This window comes from Erpetoichthys calabaricus, chromosome 12 (assembly GCF_900747795.2).
Source record: "Erpetoichthys calabaricus chromosome 12, fErpCal1.3, whole genome shotgun sequence".
Lineage (NCBI taxonomy): Eukaryota > Metazoa > Chordata > Cladistia > Polypteriformes > Polypteridae > Erpetoichthys > Erpetoichthys calabaricus.
Window position 1 is genome coordinate 40,336,371 of NC_041405.2, and position 19,330 is coordinate 40,355,700.

General features: G+C 38.5%; 1 protein-coding gene across 1 annotated transcript in view; it reads right to left on the reverse strand.

The window, feature by feature from the left end:
• taf9 (TAF9 RNA polymerase II, TATA box binding protein (TBP)-associated factor) overlaps positions 1-18,017 on the reverse strand; it is a 41,329-nt gene extending 23,312 nt beyond the window's left edge. The window contains exons 1-3 of the mRNA XM_028815429.2: positions 17,900-18,017; positions 16,190-16,271; positions 10,135-10,271 (exon numbers count right to left, since the gene is read on the reverse strand). Of these exons, the coding sequence (XP_028671262.1) occupies positions 10,135-10,271; positions 16,190-16,271; positions 17,900-17,935 (255 nt within the window). The 5' untranslated portion in view covers positions 17,936-18,017. The remainder of the gene's footprint in view (positions 1-10,134; positions 10,272-16,189; positions 16,272-17,899) is intronic.
• Positions 18,018-19,330: the final 1,313 nt, after the last annotated feature.

Sequence of the window (19,330 nt, forward strand, 5' to 3'; positions counted from 1 at the left end):
GGTATTTTTCTAAATTCTGCTGGTTTCACGGTATTAGACGGTATTTTTTTCCCCATGCATGAGTGGATGTTAACCACATTTTCCACTGCAATTACTGCAGTAGACTGGCTAAGAATAACCTATTAGACTGTTATGAGAATTGTACATCGTACAAAAGACATTTTAATGTGCACACAAGTATTAATCCAGGTTTGCATGGCCCCATAAAGTGATAGTTTTCAAGGGGGTGGCACTAAAGAGAAGGATCACATTGCATGACAGATGCAGTCAAATATAGAACCTTTAATTGAACAAATTTTGCAAAAGCTTAAACTATGATTTTGACAACATATTTTCAACCATCCAAAGAGGCATTTTAGACTTAGTAAAATATCCAGAGGTGTTTGTCAAAAGTTGGATTGCACAGAACACGTCTTAGAAAAGGAATAAATAGTAAATATTTTTTGTAAACCAACTACACTTTGTTAATGTTAACAATCTCTGTCCACTGACACGTTAAAGTGACTTTTTAAACAATTTTACCATCATTAAACTGCATAATATTTAAACTAATAAAATAAAATACATAATAGTATTACTGATAGTTGCACCATTACTTCAAGGCTTCAAGCCCAGGTGCATTACACAGTATTCACCAAATTAAAATAAAATAAAACAAGTGCAATCTTGGTGATGACAATGTCATGACATCTTACCAACTGTACCATCATTTAGGCAAACTGCATTAATATGGACCTTGCTTCAAGCTAAGCTATATACATAAATAATAAAAACTGCAACTTGCATTTATAATGCTGTTTGTGGTATAGCCCTATGGAAGCGCATTAGGGCCACTGTGAAGAAAAAAAAATATGGACACGGAAGAAAAAAAACTATATGTCGAGAATAAATTCGACATGTTGACTATGTCAAGATTAAAGTCGACATTTCCATTTTATTCTGTTTATTTTATAATTAAAGTAGAATGTGGTAAACTAAACTTCATCCTAAAATCAATGTTTAATTTACTAGATTTTCTCAAACCCCGTCACAAGTTAATGCAGCACATCAAATACTTTGTGTTAATCACCACACGATAAACGTCTTTGTGAAATTAAAACTAGTTATTAACTTAGCCGACGGAGTGTTCAGAACTTTAAAAGTATCTTCGTTATACATGTTTAATTATGCCATCCATTCAGAGTTTCGCCCATCTCTGAACGAGTCGATAGCACATCGCAGAATGAATACAAGCAAAACATACACTAGCAAGTACAAAAAACAAGTACAACTTGGCTTGCAGTATTATCCAGTAGTATAGAAACAGTATTTACACATCTGACCTTTTAAAACTAAAGTATCTCCAGGCGACGGATGTGACTCCTTTTTTTCGGCAAAAGTTCTTCTGTTCATCACATGTTCAACTTTACTTTTAGTTCACTTTCAGAATGCTCTCTGTCCATTTTCACGGTGCAGAATACCTATGCTACCGCCCACTATTGGTGGTGTAGCAGTGAAAAAGAACCCTAGTGCAACAAATCTGTGTTTAGCGGTGTAGCAGTGAAAAAGGTCCCCACTTAAACAGTTTCCCGCTGCGCCATGTTCCGAACGTCGTTTAGGCAATTTAAACCGGTGTTGCGGTATAAGAAAAATCCATATCATAAAAAAAATTAAAAACGGTTTTCGGTATGAACCGGTATACCGCCCAGCACTACTGTCATGGATACAGTACGTCAAAAAGAGCAAAATTTGGCATGAAGTTTTACGAGCCTTGTGAATCTAAAATGGGATACATTTGGAATTCGGTTCTGTACACAGGGAAAGGGACAATGTTTGGTCCAAAATACAATCAGTACAACGTTGCTACGTTATCAGTGCCGACTTTGATAGCTGCTCTGCTGGATCAAGGTTACTGTGTAACCATGGACAATTGTTATTCTTCACCAGAGCTATTTCACATCTTACTGCAAAGAAAGACTGGCGGATATGGAACAGTGCGTCCCAAACGTCATGACATGCCTCAAGATTTTGGCAGAGCTAGATTATAGTGAGGTGCGCTAGTAGCTTGGCAAAAGGGTAAAGTGCTTGCGCTAAAATGGAAAGACAAGAAAGATGTTTATCTTCTTAGCACTGTAGATAATGCATCTACGGTCACTGTACAGGCAAAAGGCAAAAAGCAGCTTACAAGGCCTCGTGCTATGCAAAAGGCAAAAAGCAGCTTACAAGGCCTCGTGCTATGGTCAACTACAATAGCACAATGGGTGCTGTAGATCATGCGGATCAAGAATTGACTTTCTACCCTGTTATGCGAAGACAAAAGAAATTCTATAAAGATATTTAGTCATCTGGTAGAACAGTACATTTGGAATGCATTTGTCTTATACAAACAAAAAGCTGTCAAAATGTTTATCATGCAAACTTTACATGCCAGTTATAGAATAAATCATTGCCACACATTCAACACCCACACTATCGCTAAAGAGACTGTCGACCAAGCACATTGCGGATCAATGCAGAGCATCTTATTGGTAGACATTTTATTGATTAAAAACCTCAGAATGTGTGCTATTCAAAAACTAATAAATCTACAAAGAAAATCCAAAAAGTAACATGCTATTACTGTCTCGACTATGATGTTGGATTGTATCTTTCACCGTGATTTAAGATTTACCACACAAAGTACTCATTATGAGATTAAATACTGTTTTGGCATCATTAGTAGTATTATTATTACTGTTATTATTGTTCATTTCATATTATTTTATTCATTATTACTATTATTATTTGTATCATTATATTTTTGAGATTTAACAAAAATATAATTTTTCATGCCAAAGAAAAATGCAACACTTTTTACATGCTTTTTTGGAATACAATACAATGATAAGGGGGTTATCTGTTATATCGTGGATTTGAAAGAAAACCACCTATTGGCAGTCAAAATTGAGTAGCAATAACTTTCTATGAACCCAAGGACAGTGTCAGTAATTCTTGGCATTTTCTTCAGTCATGGCTCAGGCCGAGACAGGAAGTTCCAGAACATTGTACTTCTCCCTCTGCATGAATGCCTTTGTGGATTTCGAACTGTGTTCTGGGTCATTGTCTTGTTGGAATATCCAACCCCTGCGTAACTTCAACTTTGTGACTGATGCTTGAACATTATCCTGAAGAATTTGTTGATGTTGGGTTGAATTCATCCAACCCTCAACTTTAACAAGGGCCCCAGTCCCAGAACTAGCCACACAGCCCCACAACATGATGGAACCTCCACCAAATTTGACAGTAGGTAGAAGGTGTTTTTCTTAGAATGCAGTGTTCTTCTTCTTCCGCCATGCAGAACGCTTTTTGTTATGACCAAATAACTCAATTTTTGTCTCATCAGTCCAAAGCACTTTGTTACAAAATGAATCTGGCTTGTCTAAATGAGCATTTGCATACAACAATTGACTCTGTTTGTGGCATGAGTGCAGAAAGGGCTTCTCTCTTATCATCCTGCCATACAGATGTTTTGTGCAAATTGCGCTGAATTGTAGAACGATGTACAGATACACCATCTGCAGCAAGATGTTCTTGCAGGTTTTTGGAGGTGATCTGTGGGTTGTCTGTAACCATACCCACAATGCCGCTCCTGTATTTTTCTTGGCCTGCCAGACCTGTGTTTAACAGCAACTGTGCCTGTGGCCTTCCATTTCCCGATTACATTCCTTACAGTTGAAACTGACGGTTTAAACCTCTGAGATAGCTTTTTGTAGCCTTCTCCTAAACCATGATACTGAACAATCTTTGTTTTCAGATCTTTTGGGAGTTTCTTTGAGGATCCCATGCTGTCACTCTTCAGAGGAGAGTCAAAAGGGAAGCACAATTTGCAATTGACCACCTTAAATACCTTTTCTCATGATTGGACACACCTGTCTATGAAGTTCTTAACGAGCTTAATGAGTTAATCCAACCAATTTGGTGTTGCAAGTAATCAGTATTGAGCAGTTACATGCATTCAAATCAGCAAAATTACAAGGAGACCCAAATTTTTGCACAGCCAATTTTTCACATTTGATTTAATATCATACAACAAAATACTGCTTCACTAAAAATCTTTGTTTGGAAAACACCCAGTACTCAGATGTTCCTAGGAAATGAAAGACATACCACTTATCTTTTTTGTTGAAAGTAGAGTAATTATTATGCAGGCTGAGAGGGGTTCCCAAACTTTTCATATGACTGTATATTCTGTTAATTTATAAAACAGATGAAGACCAAGTGCCTCAGTGCAATGAGTAACATTTTCAGGCTTTTAGAATAAAAAAAAAAAAAGTAGCAAAGCTGGGAAAATGAAAAAATGATTAATGGCTGCATTAAATACACTTCACAAATAATAAATTTTGTATAAATTTCATATGAGCAATATAGGTAGAAAAAAAGGCAGCGCAAAGTGTGCCTTATTCCTCTCCAAGTATGTCACTATCAGTGGCGACTGCTCTAAGACTACAAGGGAAGCTCCGCTTCCTCTACTATGTCAGAAAATAAATGCTCATATATGCACTGTCGTATTTATATTGGTTTTAATAAAAGTGCGCTAGAACGCGTTCAACTTCATGACTAGCTCGTTCAGAATCAGGTATTTATTGTAGATTGTTTGATGCGATTTTGTCATACATTTCCGTGCAGCACGGCACGTTAAACCCTCCTGAAGCCCAGCTTCACTGGAGCTCTATGGGCAAGCACAGAGGAGCTTTTTTCACTGCAGAAAAGCTGGACGGTAATTGGATAAATGCACCAAAATCGTCACTTCCAGGGAAGCGCAGCTTCTCTGGGAGTGAATGGAGCAGTGGGCAGGCCAGGACGCTGGGCTGCTGCATGATGATTGGAGAAACTGTTTAAAGGGCGGAACCCCTTTTTGATTGACAGCATGTCTTAAGTATACATCAGCACTACAGAGATTCAAGTTCAGTCCCATGCGGATTTGCAGGTGAAGTCGTACGACAAACTGCTGCACTCTGTATTGTTTGCTGGTGATATTGTAGCGCTGTCACATAAAGATAATGTTTTCTGCTGTCGATCGGTTGTTGGGGGGGGAATAGTCTTCCGACAGAGATTGACAGCGGTACCCCAGAGGTGGAACTTCCGGTTGGTTCGGGGATTCATTTGCATAAAGCGCACCGTCTTAGAGGGAAGAGGAGAGAGGAGAAGGAAAAAGAAGAGCATCGGATAACAGAAAAGGCAGATCAGCTTCTGCTCTGGCCATGGGAAAAGCCTAGGAGCTCCTATCAGTCCTGTCAGAAGGTGGATGGTCTTCTCTTTAGTACCTGGGAATCGATCGTTCCTTTATTACCTACGGACGTGGGTGAGCTATCAAAACGGACTTACTATACTTTAATCATGGCGCAAGTCTGACTGTATGTCTTTTATGACGAAGAGGAGATTGGATATATAGTTCGCTATTTTCAGGACTCCTCATCAGCTCGCCGGCCGTTGCGGGAGTATTACAGTGGACTATCTGCGGATCTATTTATTATCTCTGGAACGGGAATTGGGGGAATGAATACTGTTGATGTGTAGATACATGTATATGTGTGTGGCGCTGCAAATTAAGGGTTACTTAGATTCGGGCGGGGCGATCCATGTGTAAGGGATTGTTTTTCTATTTGTTGTTTATTTGATGGACTGCAAGGATAAATATGGACTATGGTGTGCAGTGACCTATAAATGCATTGATATTAAGGGATTGTTTTTATTAGAATAAAGGCTATACGGGAAATTTATTAAGGTGTGATATTGGCCTATCCTTTTATCATCTGCCTTTAGCTAGGTCAGAATAGTGGTAGCAATAATCTCAGGCTAGTGCTCGAGACGAATTGTTACAATATAAACCATTTTTGTTTGTACAAATCATTCTTTAAATAATAAAAAAAAAAAAAACATAGCGTTCTTGACTTTGCTCTTTGTTTCAGCATTGTAAAGTTAGTTCGTTCATATAATTAAAGTAGCTCGTGGAAGGGGAAACTAGCCAGCTAGCAAGCTGTGCATAATGGCAGACGGTGCTAATATTGTTGACCTGCTTTTGGCAAAACCATTTAGTAGTCTTCCTTACGAGGAGAGACTCAGAATTAAACGGCAGGGCAGACCAACGCCCAAGATTGATCTGGTGCAAAAATCAGGAAAAAACAACAGGTCTTTTCAGCTCTCCTGGTATGACAAGGCGAACTGGCTGACTGGAAGTGCTGTGACAAAGAAAATGTACTGTTGGCCATGCCTCTTGACGAAACCTTCTCAGGGAATGGGATGTGTTTGGTCAAACGTGGGTTTTGGGGATCTGGGTAACTTTGACAGGGCATACAAAAGGCATGAAAAGTGCAAAGAACATGTGAGTTCATGTGCAAGGTTAAGTTGTCTGGGCAGGGTCAGGGTTGAACATGCAATCAATGAAGGTCTTCGCATTCAGGTGGCAAAACATAATGAAACTAAACCATCTAATGGATGTGCCTTGAGAGAGAGAGAGAGAGAGAGAGCGAGAGAGAGAGAGAGAGAGAGAAGAGAGAGAGAGAGAGAGAGAGAGAGAGAGAGAGAGAGAGAGAGAGAGAGAGAGAGAGAGAGAGAGAGAGAGAGAAGAGAGAGAGAGAGAGAGAGAGAGAGAGAGAGAGAGAGAGAGAGAGGAGAGAGAAGAGAGAGAGAGAGAGAGAGAGAGAGAGAGAGAGAGAGAGAGAGAGACTTTATTAATCCCAATGGGAAATTCACATTCTTCAGCAGCAGCATACTGATACAATAAATAATATTAAATTAAAGAATGATAATAATACAGGTGAAAAAAAACAGACAATAACTATATCTCCTCAATCTGTCTGTGGAGCAGGACAGTGACAGCAGTCTGTCGCTGAAGCTGCTCTTCTGTCTGGAGATGACATTATTTAGTGGCCATCAGGAGCTGGAATTCAGGGGGCATGATGAGAGTAGTGAATCAGCAAATAAGGGGAATTACAGGGAATTTACAGAAACATTAGCTAAATATGACTGTCTTGGCCACACAATTTCAGTCATCAGCTGTGTTTTCTGGTATGTCCCACTCAATCCAAAATGACTTGATCTCTGCTCTCCCAGCCACTGTTTCTGATCATATAATAGGTGAAATTCAGACTGCTCCTTTTTTTGCATGGCAGGTGGATGAAGCAACTGACATATCTTGCCATGCCCAACTGTTTGTCATTGTTAGATATGTGGATAGTGCAGGTAAAATTCAAGAGTGCTTCATTGGATTTTTGGATGTCAGGGGGTCGAGATGCTCAGTCTGTGTTTGAAGTTTTAAACGAGAACATGCAGGGCTACAGTTTTAGAGAAAAACTTGTGGCACAAACCTACGATGGGGCTGCTGTCTTTGTTTCATCTCTCAATGGCCTACAGGCCAAAGTTAAAGTAATAGCCCCTAGTGCAGTGTTTGTGCATTGCTATGCACATAGACTGAACCTGGTGTTGTCCCAGGGTGCTAAATGCTTGCCTGAGTCAAGAATATTTTTTGCATCTCTCTCTGGGTTCACCAAATTTTTTTCAAAGTCCACAAAAAGGATGTCTTTTCTTGAGTCTGCAGGGTCTTCAAGATTGCCCAGAAACACTCCTACTCGATGGAATTTCACATCACGGATAGTGAGCACTGTGGCAAACAATTATGATGGCCTCCTGCAGACTTTTGACAAGATTACCCAGGATGAGAGCATGGATGATGACACATTAGATGCTGCCAAAGGCTTCATAATGAAACTGGAGGATTTTGAGTTTGTGTTCATGTTGTACACATATGAACAAATACTCTCTGACACAGATGTTGTCTTTGATATTGTCCAGCAAAGGGCTATGGATGTTCTTTACTGCAAAAAAAGAATTGGGTCTCTCCTTGCTTTTGTCAAGAAGAAGAGGTCAGGAGGCGGCTTATCAAGCAGTTTATGAAAAAGCAGCAAATCTCACATCAGACCCTCGAGATGAACCTATTAGAAAGCGCCATCTGTCACAATTACAGGATCCCCAAGACCGCTACAGAAATTTGTACATGTCCATCCTAGACAATCTCATGGAGCAGATTTCTCGGCGTTTTTCAAATTTGGAAAGCATGACCTTCTTAGAATTAGTCAATCCAGGGAAATTTGATGAAATGAGACAAGTGTTTCCAGAGGAGGCATTTGAAAGTGCGCTGAAAAGTTATGGCCATTTCTTTGACTCAGGGAGACTGCGTTCTGAACTTCAAGTACTATATTCAGATCTTGACTTACAGGGGAGCAGGGGTAAGCTGTGTGATTTCTTGGTGTTTTTTTTAAAGACATGGAGTTGGATAGTGCAATGCCTCAGCTATACAAGCTGTTGTAGTTAGTGACAACAATTGGTGCTACATCAGCAGGTGTAGAGAGGAGCTTCTCCTGTTTAAAACGGGTCAAGTCATACACCCGCAACACGATGGGCCAAGATCGTTTGAGCAACCTTGCTCTCCTGGCCATTGAGAGGAAACTGGTTAAGTACCTGGAAAAGACGGCCAATTGGTATGACAGGGTCACAGACCATTTTCTGCAAAAGGAACGGAGGGCAGAATTTACGTACAAATAACATAATGAATTTTATGATGAAGGCCTAATATGAGCTTCCCCCGTTTCAAAAGCTAGCAGCCGCCACGGGTCACTATGTACACTATTGAACTGCTTTTTTGTGAAATATTGTGAACAAACAAGCAAACACAGTGTAAACATTAATATAACACAAATTTCTACTCAATATTTTAGGATACCTCAATAATAAAAAAAAAAAATAAAATCAATTCTTAATCTTTAATCTGACAACCCTACTCCTGATCCCTTTGCTGTTTACTCTTAAGCTTGAGATCCCTTATTGCTACTTAATGCTAGAGAAGTTAAATATCCATCACAGTAAGCAACACCTTTCTCATCTCTCTATTATAATAAAAAAAACTTGGGATGAGACGCGACTGTTTGAAGAGACTTTTTGGAATGATGTCCTGCAAGACAGAGACTTAACATGAGATTCTTTCAAGTCACTCCCTGCTTACAATTGTTTTCAAACAAAACCACTGTGATCTAACCTCTCAGTCGTGTCAATGCTTTTGTCAGACACGCTTCCTGTGCTCTCAGCTCTTATAAATTTTATCAGGACAATAATTTCATATGACACGTCAACGACTAAGCAAAGACTAAAGAGCATTGCGTCGAAAATAGACCCAAAAGTGTTGGAGAGAAAAGAATGCAAAAAAGAATAATAATAATCTATGTGCAGATTCTGAAAATAAGGAAAATAATAATCAGCCCGAAACAAGTGGACTTGAAAACCTTGCAGGTCCAACTGGGGTCAGAAATAAAAGAGTAAAAGACAAAGTAGAACTTCATAAAGACGTTTAAAAACATTGGCGTGATACACATGCAGAGCAGGTTAGAGATTATGAGCGATGGACTATGCAATGGGACAAGATTAGTTGTATTGAAAATTGGTTGAACAATTCTAACATGTAAAATTTTAATAGGCGACAAGAAAAGTAATGTAGTACATATTCCGTGAATAACAGACAAAAGGAGATCTTGGTATGCCATTCAAATTAAAATGTTTACAGTTTCCTGTGAGAATAGCTTTTGCTAGGACAATTAACAAATCAGAGACAAACATTCGAAAAAGTCGGTTTATTTATTAGAAAGAAACGATATTCACTCATGGGCAGTTTATACATTGCGTTGTCACGATGTAAGTCCAAACACGGAATCAAAATTCAAAGCAATCTTGAAGAAAAGTTAGTTCCAAATATTGTTTTTACTGAAGTTTTAAAGTAAAAGTGAAAATAATGAATTTGTAACAATTCCCATAAAAATCTCTTTAAATTTTATAACCGGTTAACTAAACCTGGGGGTTGGCGAGCAAAGCGAGCAGGGGGTAAAATAAATGCTGTAGTTCTTATTTTCCCATTGCTATTTTAACAGTTTTAAAATCACAGTTAAAGGGTCTTTCTAATGTCAGAAATGCTTATTTAAGGCATATCGGTCAATACATGGTTTCACACGGTGACTGGTTTTAGTTTGATGCTGACCTAAGGCACACTGGTGTGTGTTTTTTTTTTTTTTTTAAAAAAGTGGATTATTATTAAATCTGATTAAAAATCTTGCAAACGAACATTTTACTCACGTCTCTGGGTGGTGGTGAAGTAAATGACTGGTCCATTCGGCACTGTATTGCTAACCTTACATCATCTGCATCAACATTTGACTTCTTTGCATGAGATGAATAGATCTTTGCATCTTCCAATATTGTTGTCACATATCCTGGTACAAAGGAAGAGGAAATAATTTTAACAATCCAACCGTTTTCTTGAAAGTAAATAAACTACACAGCATATCCTAATTTCCAAAGATACACAAATAAAAAGGAAATTGTGTAAAAATGGTAAAAGGTCAATAGTTGTAAGCAATTTCACATGTATCGAGTACTGTGAAATTCTTTATATATTCAGCTATCTAGCCCGTAATAGACAAGAATGTATTAAAATTCATACCTTCATTTTATTTAACAGAAAAAGCTAACCAGTTTATTCAATACACTCCTTAACACTTTTTATACTTGCAAAAGCATACACAGAATTAAACATTTTAGTTAACGCTTTTATATTACAAGTGTGAGAAAACTACATACCACCTTAGCTATACAGTAATCCCTCGCTATATCGTGCTTCGACTTTCGCGGCTTCACTCTATCGCGGATTTTATATGTAAGCATATTTAAATATATATTGCGGATTTTTTGCTGGTTAGTGGATTTCTGCAGACAATGGGTCTTTTAATTTCTGGTACATGCTTCCTCAGTTGGTTTGCCCAGTTGATTTCATACAAGGGACGCTATTGGCAGATGGCTGAGAAGCTACCCAACCAGAGCGCGTATTACGTATTAAATAAAACTCCTCAACTATATTGTGAGCACGGGGGCTGTTCGCACCCTAAGAGGATACGGCCGCTCCTCAAAAAACGCTGAAAGATTACCTTCACATTGCTCTCTTCCTTGCTGGGCTTACATCGGGCTGCTTTGCTTCCCGCACTGTGCTTCGCATACTTAAAAGATCAAACAGCACGTATTGATTTTTGATTGTTTGCTTTTCTCTCTCTCTCTCGCTCCGACATTCTGTGCTCCTGACGGAGGGGGTGTGAGCAGGGGGGCTGTTCGCACCCCTAGACGATAGGGACGCTTTTCTAAAAATGCTGAAAGATTACCTTCACGTTGCTCCCTTCTGTGCAGCTGCTTTGTCAAGTGACATGCTTCCTGCACGGTGCTTCGCATACTTAAAAGCTCGAAGGGCATGTATTGATTTTTGATTGTTTGTTTTTCTCTGTCTCTCTCTCTCTCTCTCTCTCTCTGACATTCTCTGCTACTGACAGAGGGGGTGTGGAAAGAGGGGCTGTTCTCACACTGGCCTAGAGGATACGGACGCTCCTCTAAAAAAATGCTGAAAGACTACCTATACATTGTACATCCTTGCAGCTGCTTTGTCCGGCGGTGCTTCGCATACTTAAAAGCCAAACAGCCCTATTGATTTTTGTTTGCTTTTTCTCTCTCTCTGACATTCTCTGCTCCTGACGCACACTCCTTTGAAGAGGAAGATATGTTTGCATTCTTTTAATTGTGAGACGGAACTGTCATCTCTGTCTTGTCATGGAGCACAGTTTAAACTTTTGAAAAAGAGACAAATGTTTGTTTGCAGTGTTTGAATAAAGTTCCTGTCTCTCTACAACCTCCTGTGTTTCTGTGCAAATCTGTGACCCAAGCATGACAATATAAAAATAACCATATAAACATATGGTTTCTACTTCGCGGATTTTCACCTTTCGCGGGGGGTTCTGGAACGCATCCCCCGCGATCGAGGAGGGATTACTGTATTCAATTAAAACATGAATGCTGTCAAAACAAAATGCAATTATAAAAACAGATATTCCTTATTCATTTGTCATTTTGTTACATGTCACTGTTTCACTTCATAAGAGTATTCACATGTCCAGTTGCATGTGTGATGTGTTTTTTAGTTAGTGAGATGACTGACACTGCATGGAGTTAACAAGAGAGGTGTATGGTGGAGTGGAGCCACTTAGGTTCACTCTTATGGAGTCATTTAAATGTTCATCTCTCAGTCTTGTTCTGAACTTTGAGTTCATGACATTCATGTCAGAAAAGGCAAACTCACAGAGGTATGTAGACACAAACAAGGCAGACATTTTCAGAGCTGCTTCGTGAAGATTCTTATAGTTATCTGGCTCTACTAAGCTCCAGAAATTCCGAGAATGCTGTTGAGACTTTAACTGCACATTATTTTGAAGGTTTACTAATACTGTATATAATATATAAAATCCAATGTCTGTCTGTCTGTATGTACAGTGGTGTGAAAAACTATTTGCCCCCTTCCTGATTTCTTATTCTTTTGCATGTTTGTCACACAAAATGTTTCTGATCATCAAACACATTTAACCATTAGTCAAATATAACACAAGTAAACACAAAATGCAGTTTGTAAATGGTGGTTTTTATTATTTAGGGAGAAAAAAAAAATCCAAACCTACATGGCCCTGTGTGAAAAAGTAATTGCCCCCTGAACCTAATAACTGGTTGGGCCACCCTTAGCAGCAATAACTGCAATCAAGCGTTTGCGATAACTTGCAATGAGTCTTTTACAGCGCTCTGGAGGAATTTTGGCCCACTCATCTTTGCAAAATTGTTGTAATTCAGCTTTATTTGAGGGTTTTCTAGCATGAACCGCCTTTTTAAGGTCATGCCATAGCATCTCAATTGGATTCAGGTCAGGACTTTGACTAGGCCACTCCAAAGTCTTCATTTTGTTTTTCTTCAGCCATTCAGAGGTGGATTTGCTGGTGTCTTTTGGGTCATTGTCCTGTTGCAGCACCCAAGATCGCTTCAGCTTGAGTTGACAAACAGATGGCCGGACATTCTCCTTCAGGATTTTTGGTAGACAGTAGAATTCATGGTTCCATCTATCACAGCAAGCCTTCCAGGTCCTGAAGCAGCAAAACAACCCCAGACCATCACACTACCACCACCATATTTTACTGTTGGTATGATGTTCTTTTTCTGAAATGCTGTGTTCCTTTTACGCCAGATGTAACGGGACATTTGCCTTCCAAAAAGTTCAACTTTTGTCTCATCAGTCCACAAGGTATTTTCCCAAAAGTCTTGGCAATCATTGAGATGTTTCTTAGCAAAATTGAGACGAGCCCTAATGTTCTTTTTGCTTAACAGTGGTTTGCGTCTTGGAAATCTGCCATGCAGGCCATTTTTGCCCAGTCTCTTTCTTATGGTGGAGTCGTGAACACTGACCTTAATTGAGGCAAGTGAGGCCTGCAGTTCTTTAGACGTTGTCCTGGGGTCTTTTGTGACCTCTCGGTTGAGTCGTCTCTGCGCTCTTGGGGTAATTTTGGTCGGCCGGCCACTCCTGGGAGGGTTCACCACTGTTCAATGTTTTTGCCATTTGTGGATAATGGCTCTCACTGTGGTTCGCTGGAGTCCCAAAGCTTTAGAAATGGCTTTATAACCTTTACCAGACTGATAGATCTCAATTACTTCTGTTCTCATTTGTTCCTGAATTTCTTTGGATCTTGGCATGATGTCTAGCTTTTGAGGTGCTTTTGGTCTACTTCTCTGTGTCAGGCAGCTCCTATTTAAGTGATTTCTTGATTGAAACAGGTGTGGCAGTAATCAGGCCTGGGGGTGGCTGCGGAAATTGAACTCAGGTGTGATACACCACAGTTAGGTTATTTTTTAACAAGGGGGCAATTACTTTTTCACACAGGGCCATGTAGGTTTGGATTTTTTTTCTCCCTAAATAATAAAAACCATCATTTAAAAACTGCATTTTGTGTTTACTTGTGTTATATTTGACTAATGGTTAAATGTGTTTGATGATCAGAAACATTTTGTGTGACAAACATGCAAAAGAATAAGAAATCAGGAAGGGGGCAAATAGTTTTTCACACCACTGTATGTCTGCTTTTCATGAGAGAACTACTTAACGGATGTAGATCCGGTTCTTTTCTAATTTGCTTGAACATTCTGGTTGAATTTGCGACTTCTCTCATTTCGCTATGTATCATAGTTCGCTTACAGTACCGATTTATTAGAGCAAATAAAAGTGAAACGCAGTGGGCAGAGGGGTGGGGCCCTCCTCACTCGCGCTGCAGCATTGGGGCGTGTTCCTTACCCTCGCTTAGCTAACGAACAAGAGAACAACTGAATTCAACTTAATTTGATATTTGAAAAAATAAAGTGTTACTTAGGTCTTGATGAGTTTGAGTCTGGATATTCTCTTAAGTGTATGCCACATTGAAAAGATAAGATTGCAATTCAGATTGTGGATCATGATTTTGTGTTAAAAGGATCATAAAATGATTTTTTGGAAAGATCGCCCACCCCTAATTTGACTAATCAAGTTTTATGTAGGATTCATTAACCCTTTGGCGAGCTACTTGGAAAGGGGTTGCAAGCTACCGGTAGCTCACTGGCAATGCGTTGGAGACCCCTAGCTTAGATCTACTGGTCAGTCGTCTCTTGTTGTCCTTCATATTAAGTGTAAAACTAAGGGGGGTGTTTAGGGGCTTTTGCAGCTGCTGCACTTTGTCTGTGGAATTCTTTACCTTATTACATTAGGGAGTCATCTTCAATTGAACTGTTTAAAACTAGATTGAAGGCACATTTCTGTTCTCTAGCCTTCCATGACCTTCAGCGATACTGAAAGTTCTCTCCTCTTAGTCATTTGTTTCAATTTACTGTTGGTTGTATTGTGTTTTATTGTATTTTATTCTATTTATTTTACTTAATGTTTAGTGTTTTTAATGTGAAGCAATTTGGCTACAACATTACTGATGTTGTTGTAAACAAGCTCTATAAATAAATTGACATTAACTTTATGCATTCTTATAGGCAGGTTCTAGGTATGCGTTCCTGGGGTGAAATTGTGTTTTTTATAACATTAAAGTGTCTGCCTCTTCCTGCCTTTGTTTTTATGTCCTGGCAGCAAACTGAACTTGTGTCAACTCTTTTGAGGATTTTATGACCACACATTGTCCCACTGGATGAGCTTTGATCTCTGACTTACTTTAGCTTTTCGAGGAATACAAGGATAAGTTTTCAAATGCCAATGGGAAAAATAAGTATTTCTTCAGGAATGTTGTATAGGCATTTCTAGTACTTCTTACTTTGCCATTTTATAATTTTATTCTATTTTAGATAAATACTTTATTCATCCCTCAGGGAAATTCAGGTATCCAATAGCTCAAACACATCAGTAAAAAATGTTAATTATCATAAAAGCAAGGAGAACAAATATAAATAAATAAATGGTACAAAAAAAAAAAAAAAAAAAGAAAAACTACCAGTTGGAAGGTGGAGTGGTGACCAGGTCATGAATCACTTATATTGACAACTGTGATATAAAATCTTACTGGTGTAGGAACAAATTACCTTCCAAAGTGTTCTGTTCTACAGCTCAGTCAGAGAAGATGACTGCTATGTTTACTTCTCTGACCCACCAAAATATTGTGGAGAGGGTGAGTACTATTGTCAACGATGGCCTGTACCTACTTTCCCATACACCTTTACACCACAACTCCCAGAGAGTTCATAGTCCTGCCTTTTTTTGAAGCTAGACTGGCTATGTTTCAGCACTGAAAAATCTACTGCCTTAAATTTTCCCAAGGTTCTATGCCTTTTTTTCAGAAAAAAATATTACAACTAAAAAATTACTTAAGTGTTTAAGTTTTACTGTGTTACAGCAAGGCCCTTTTTCCACATTTCTCTTTCTTCATTTTTGTAAACTGTAACTGCACATATTACTGTTAAGTTTTTTTTTTATTAGCTTTATTATGTTTTTTTGGTTTTTATGTAACTTCCATATTACTTTTTCCCTTTTTAGCTCATTAAATGCTCTATGTAGCATAAATAGATAAGAGATATTAATGCATAACAGTAAAGTTTTGATAGTATTTAATCTGTTTTTGACTGCACTTTGTTATGCTTCAATTCATCTCTGTACACTTGCTAGTTAACCCTTTAAAACAATTCAATAAAAAAAGGTTTTTGCAAATCTGTGTTGCAAATAAATGACAGGTTAAGATTAAATAGCAATTACGGAATACAACACAACACTGCTATCACCATTTATAAAAATTGTAATGTATTTGCTGATACTTACTATACGTGAACTCCAACATTTGATTAATTACTCTTGGCTCATACTCTGTAATTCCCATATCTTTGAGAATCTGCACCATAACCTACCAACACATAAATAACATGCAAGTCACAATTAAAAACTTAATCACTGAAAGATAAATGACACTACAATCAGGTTATAATAATAAAGAAAGTCATATTGATTTCAATTCCATTTATTTTTGGAGAGCTCTCTTCTCTAAGTGCAGGCACAAACCTCTGTAACATGTTTATAGAAGTAAAAATAAATTACAATTACATAAACAGAAAATAAAAAAGCAATTTAAAACTGATCAACATAAAACAGTCTTAACAATTTACAGTATGTCCATTAATATCATCATCAAGATGTGGTCAGCTGACAACAGAGGAGTATAAAACAAAAGCTCCACTCAGTAGAATTTCTGAAGCTGAAGAACATCAGCCTCTGATCATGGTCAGTTATAACAAATGAATCATTGTCAAAGTCAGACAGAGTCAACATTCTGAAGCCCAAAGGGGGCACTCAATAGTATTATATATTTTGACTGATAAAAAGATCAAATCCTTTGACTAACAAACAGAAGCAATAAGAACAGCTAATTAGCAACGATAAACTGATTATTCGTACATAAGCGTCTCTGTATTTCGGGTGCATTAAGAATATAATATTAATAGCTATGGTTGTATTCACCTTAATTACAAATACACTTTACTAAAGCTTATCAAAATTTTACTTTAGAAATGTATACACAAAAGCATAACTTATATATGCTTCCCAAGCATGGCTGCTACCGCACCGACACGGTAGCGCAGTAATGACACCACTACAACACAGAATGCCAACTGAGGTAACATATCCCACAGGATCTGGCTGATGGGACAGATGTTCCCTTTATATCATGACAACTTGCAAAGTCCATTTATTGTCACAATAACTATTGATAAGGTCTAACAAAGACTTTATATTTTTCCTCCATACATTTCCAAACAAAATTAGAAACACACAAAATCAAAATTGAATAATAAAACAAAACTAGGCGACGGCATATTTAACTGACAAAACACAACACTACATACAGTATACGGTTTACACGGCCTAATATTTTCAGGGTACAAGAGCACTGAATTGTAGTTTCTCTCTAGTGGTAACCTAACTGTAAGTATTACATGCACCATACACAGCGACAAAATAAAAAAATGAAATGATTCGATTTGAGTCTCGTCCGGGACAGGTAGAGGGTACGCAGAACATCTACATGTTTTGAGGGGATTTTAAAATGAGAAGATACCTGAACTGCATTTTAAATGATGACTAACAAGAATTCAAATAACTAAATGAAAAATTAAGGAGTAATCCTATCGCCCTTGTGCTCGCAAATGCTTAGATTCTTTACTCAAGGGAGATAAGCCACTCTTATCTATATTTTAGACCTGCCATGCACATCCATTAGACTGCGACATCATTTTAACAAATTTAGTAAGACATATACGTGACAATGTTTACGGAAGACAATTAGATTGACACGAGCACCAACAACACGGACTAAACACGCTTAATTTAACAATTTCCAAACTAAACTGTAACTTAAACAAATGTATATGAAACTCGGAAATCTTTAACGGCACACAGGACTCTTTAATAAAATGTTCAAATCCTCCCATTAAACAGTACAGCGTATTTAAAAAACACTTTTTCTCCTGTTCCTACCTGAGCATCTTTAGGTACACTTTTCACAGACGCCATTTTCAGTGAAATTGTTTCCTGTTATGCTGCAAGGGTAATGTAAAGTGCGCGCGCACGGATCTTGACCCATAACTTCCGTTACGCCCATTACGTCACTTCCCGAGCAGTACATGGGCGTGACGTACAAACCACTGCAGACCAAGTAGATATTGCTGCAGACCGGAGTAAAATGGGCGTAAATATCATTTTCGACTTCAGCTAATCATATATTAAATTTGTGAACGTCAGGCACTGATCAGCCAATCGAAAATTTAAACGTCGCGGTCAATCACCTTTTTATTTAACAAATCGCCAATCGGTGTTATTTGTCATTCATGCTCCACTTTAGCCAATTGCCTTATGGATACGTAAAAAGAAAGGTGGGAGTAATTTCTAAAGGTGGACGTGTAAGATAATTTCTAAAGGTGGACGGTCAAGATAAAATGACTGTAAGAGACGGAGTGTATATTCGTAAAATACATCAGCGACGATGGTCTACAAGTGCCACTATCTTACACTATAACACTCTGTCGAGTGCATTAGTAAGACTGCAGTGTATTTTTACCACCGTCATTTATGATTAGCGGCTGTGAAAATTAGATATTTATCGTTGGGCGGCACGGTGGCGCAGTGGGTAGCGCTGCTGCCTCGCAGTTGGGAGACCTCGGCAGCTGGGTTCGCTTCCCGGGTCCTCCCTGCGTGGAGTTTGCAAGTTCTCCCCGTATCTGCATGGGTTTCCTCCGGGTGCTCCGGTTTCCTCCCACAGTCCAAAGACATGCTGGTTAGGTGGACTGGCGATTCTAAATTGGCCCTAGTGTGTGCTTGGTGTGTTTGTGTGTGTCCTGCGGTGGGTTGGCACCCTGTCCAGGATTGGTTCCTGCCCTGGTATTGGCTCCAGCAGACCCCCGTGACCCTGTGTTCGGATTCAGCGGGTTGGAAAATGGATGGATGGATAAACAAGGTCTGAAGAAAATTTAAATGAACATAACAATACAAATTTGTGGCGTGGACTTAAGTGTGGGCTCTACTTGATTGAGTCAGTCAGATTAAAACAAATGTTTGACTGTTGTTGTTTACTCGAATGTCCAAATGAAGTAGTCGCCTACATTTAACAAGTCACCTTAAAGACAGGCTATAAAAGTATTACAATTTTAAACATTGAATAAACTGTCAGATTTAAATCTTTACTTCTATAATATACAACCCTAAAATGTGTTTTATTACTTTCATTACTATTTATCCACGTTTATTTATTTAAGTATTCCTAATATTCATTGTCCCCCCGTCTGCCTGCAGGTCAGCCTCTGTTCTTTGTTTGCTGATGTCTGTCAAATATTCTGCGGTCTTCATGTCTGTTCTCAACATACCAGCAGCTCCAGTGAGTTTCTTGCCTGTGGATCTTGTAGTCAAGTTTGT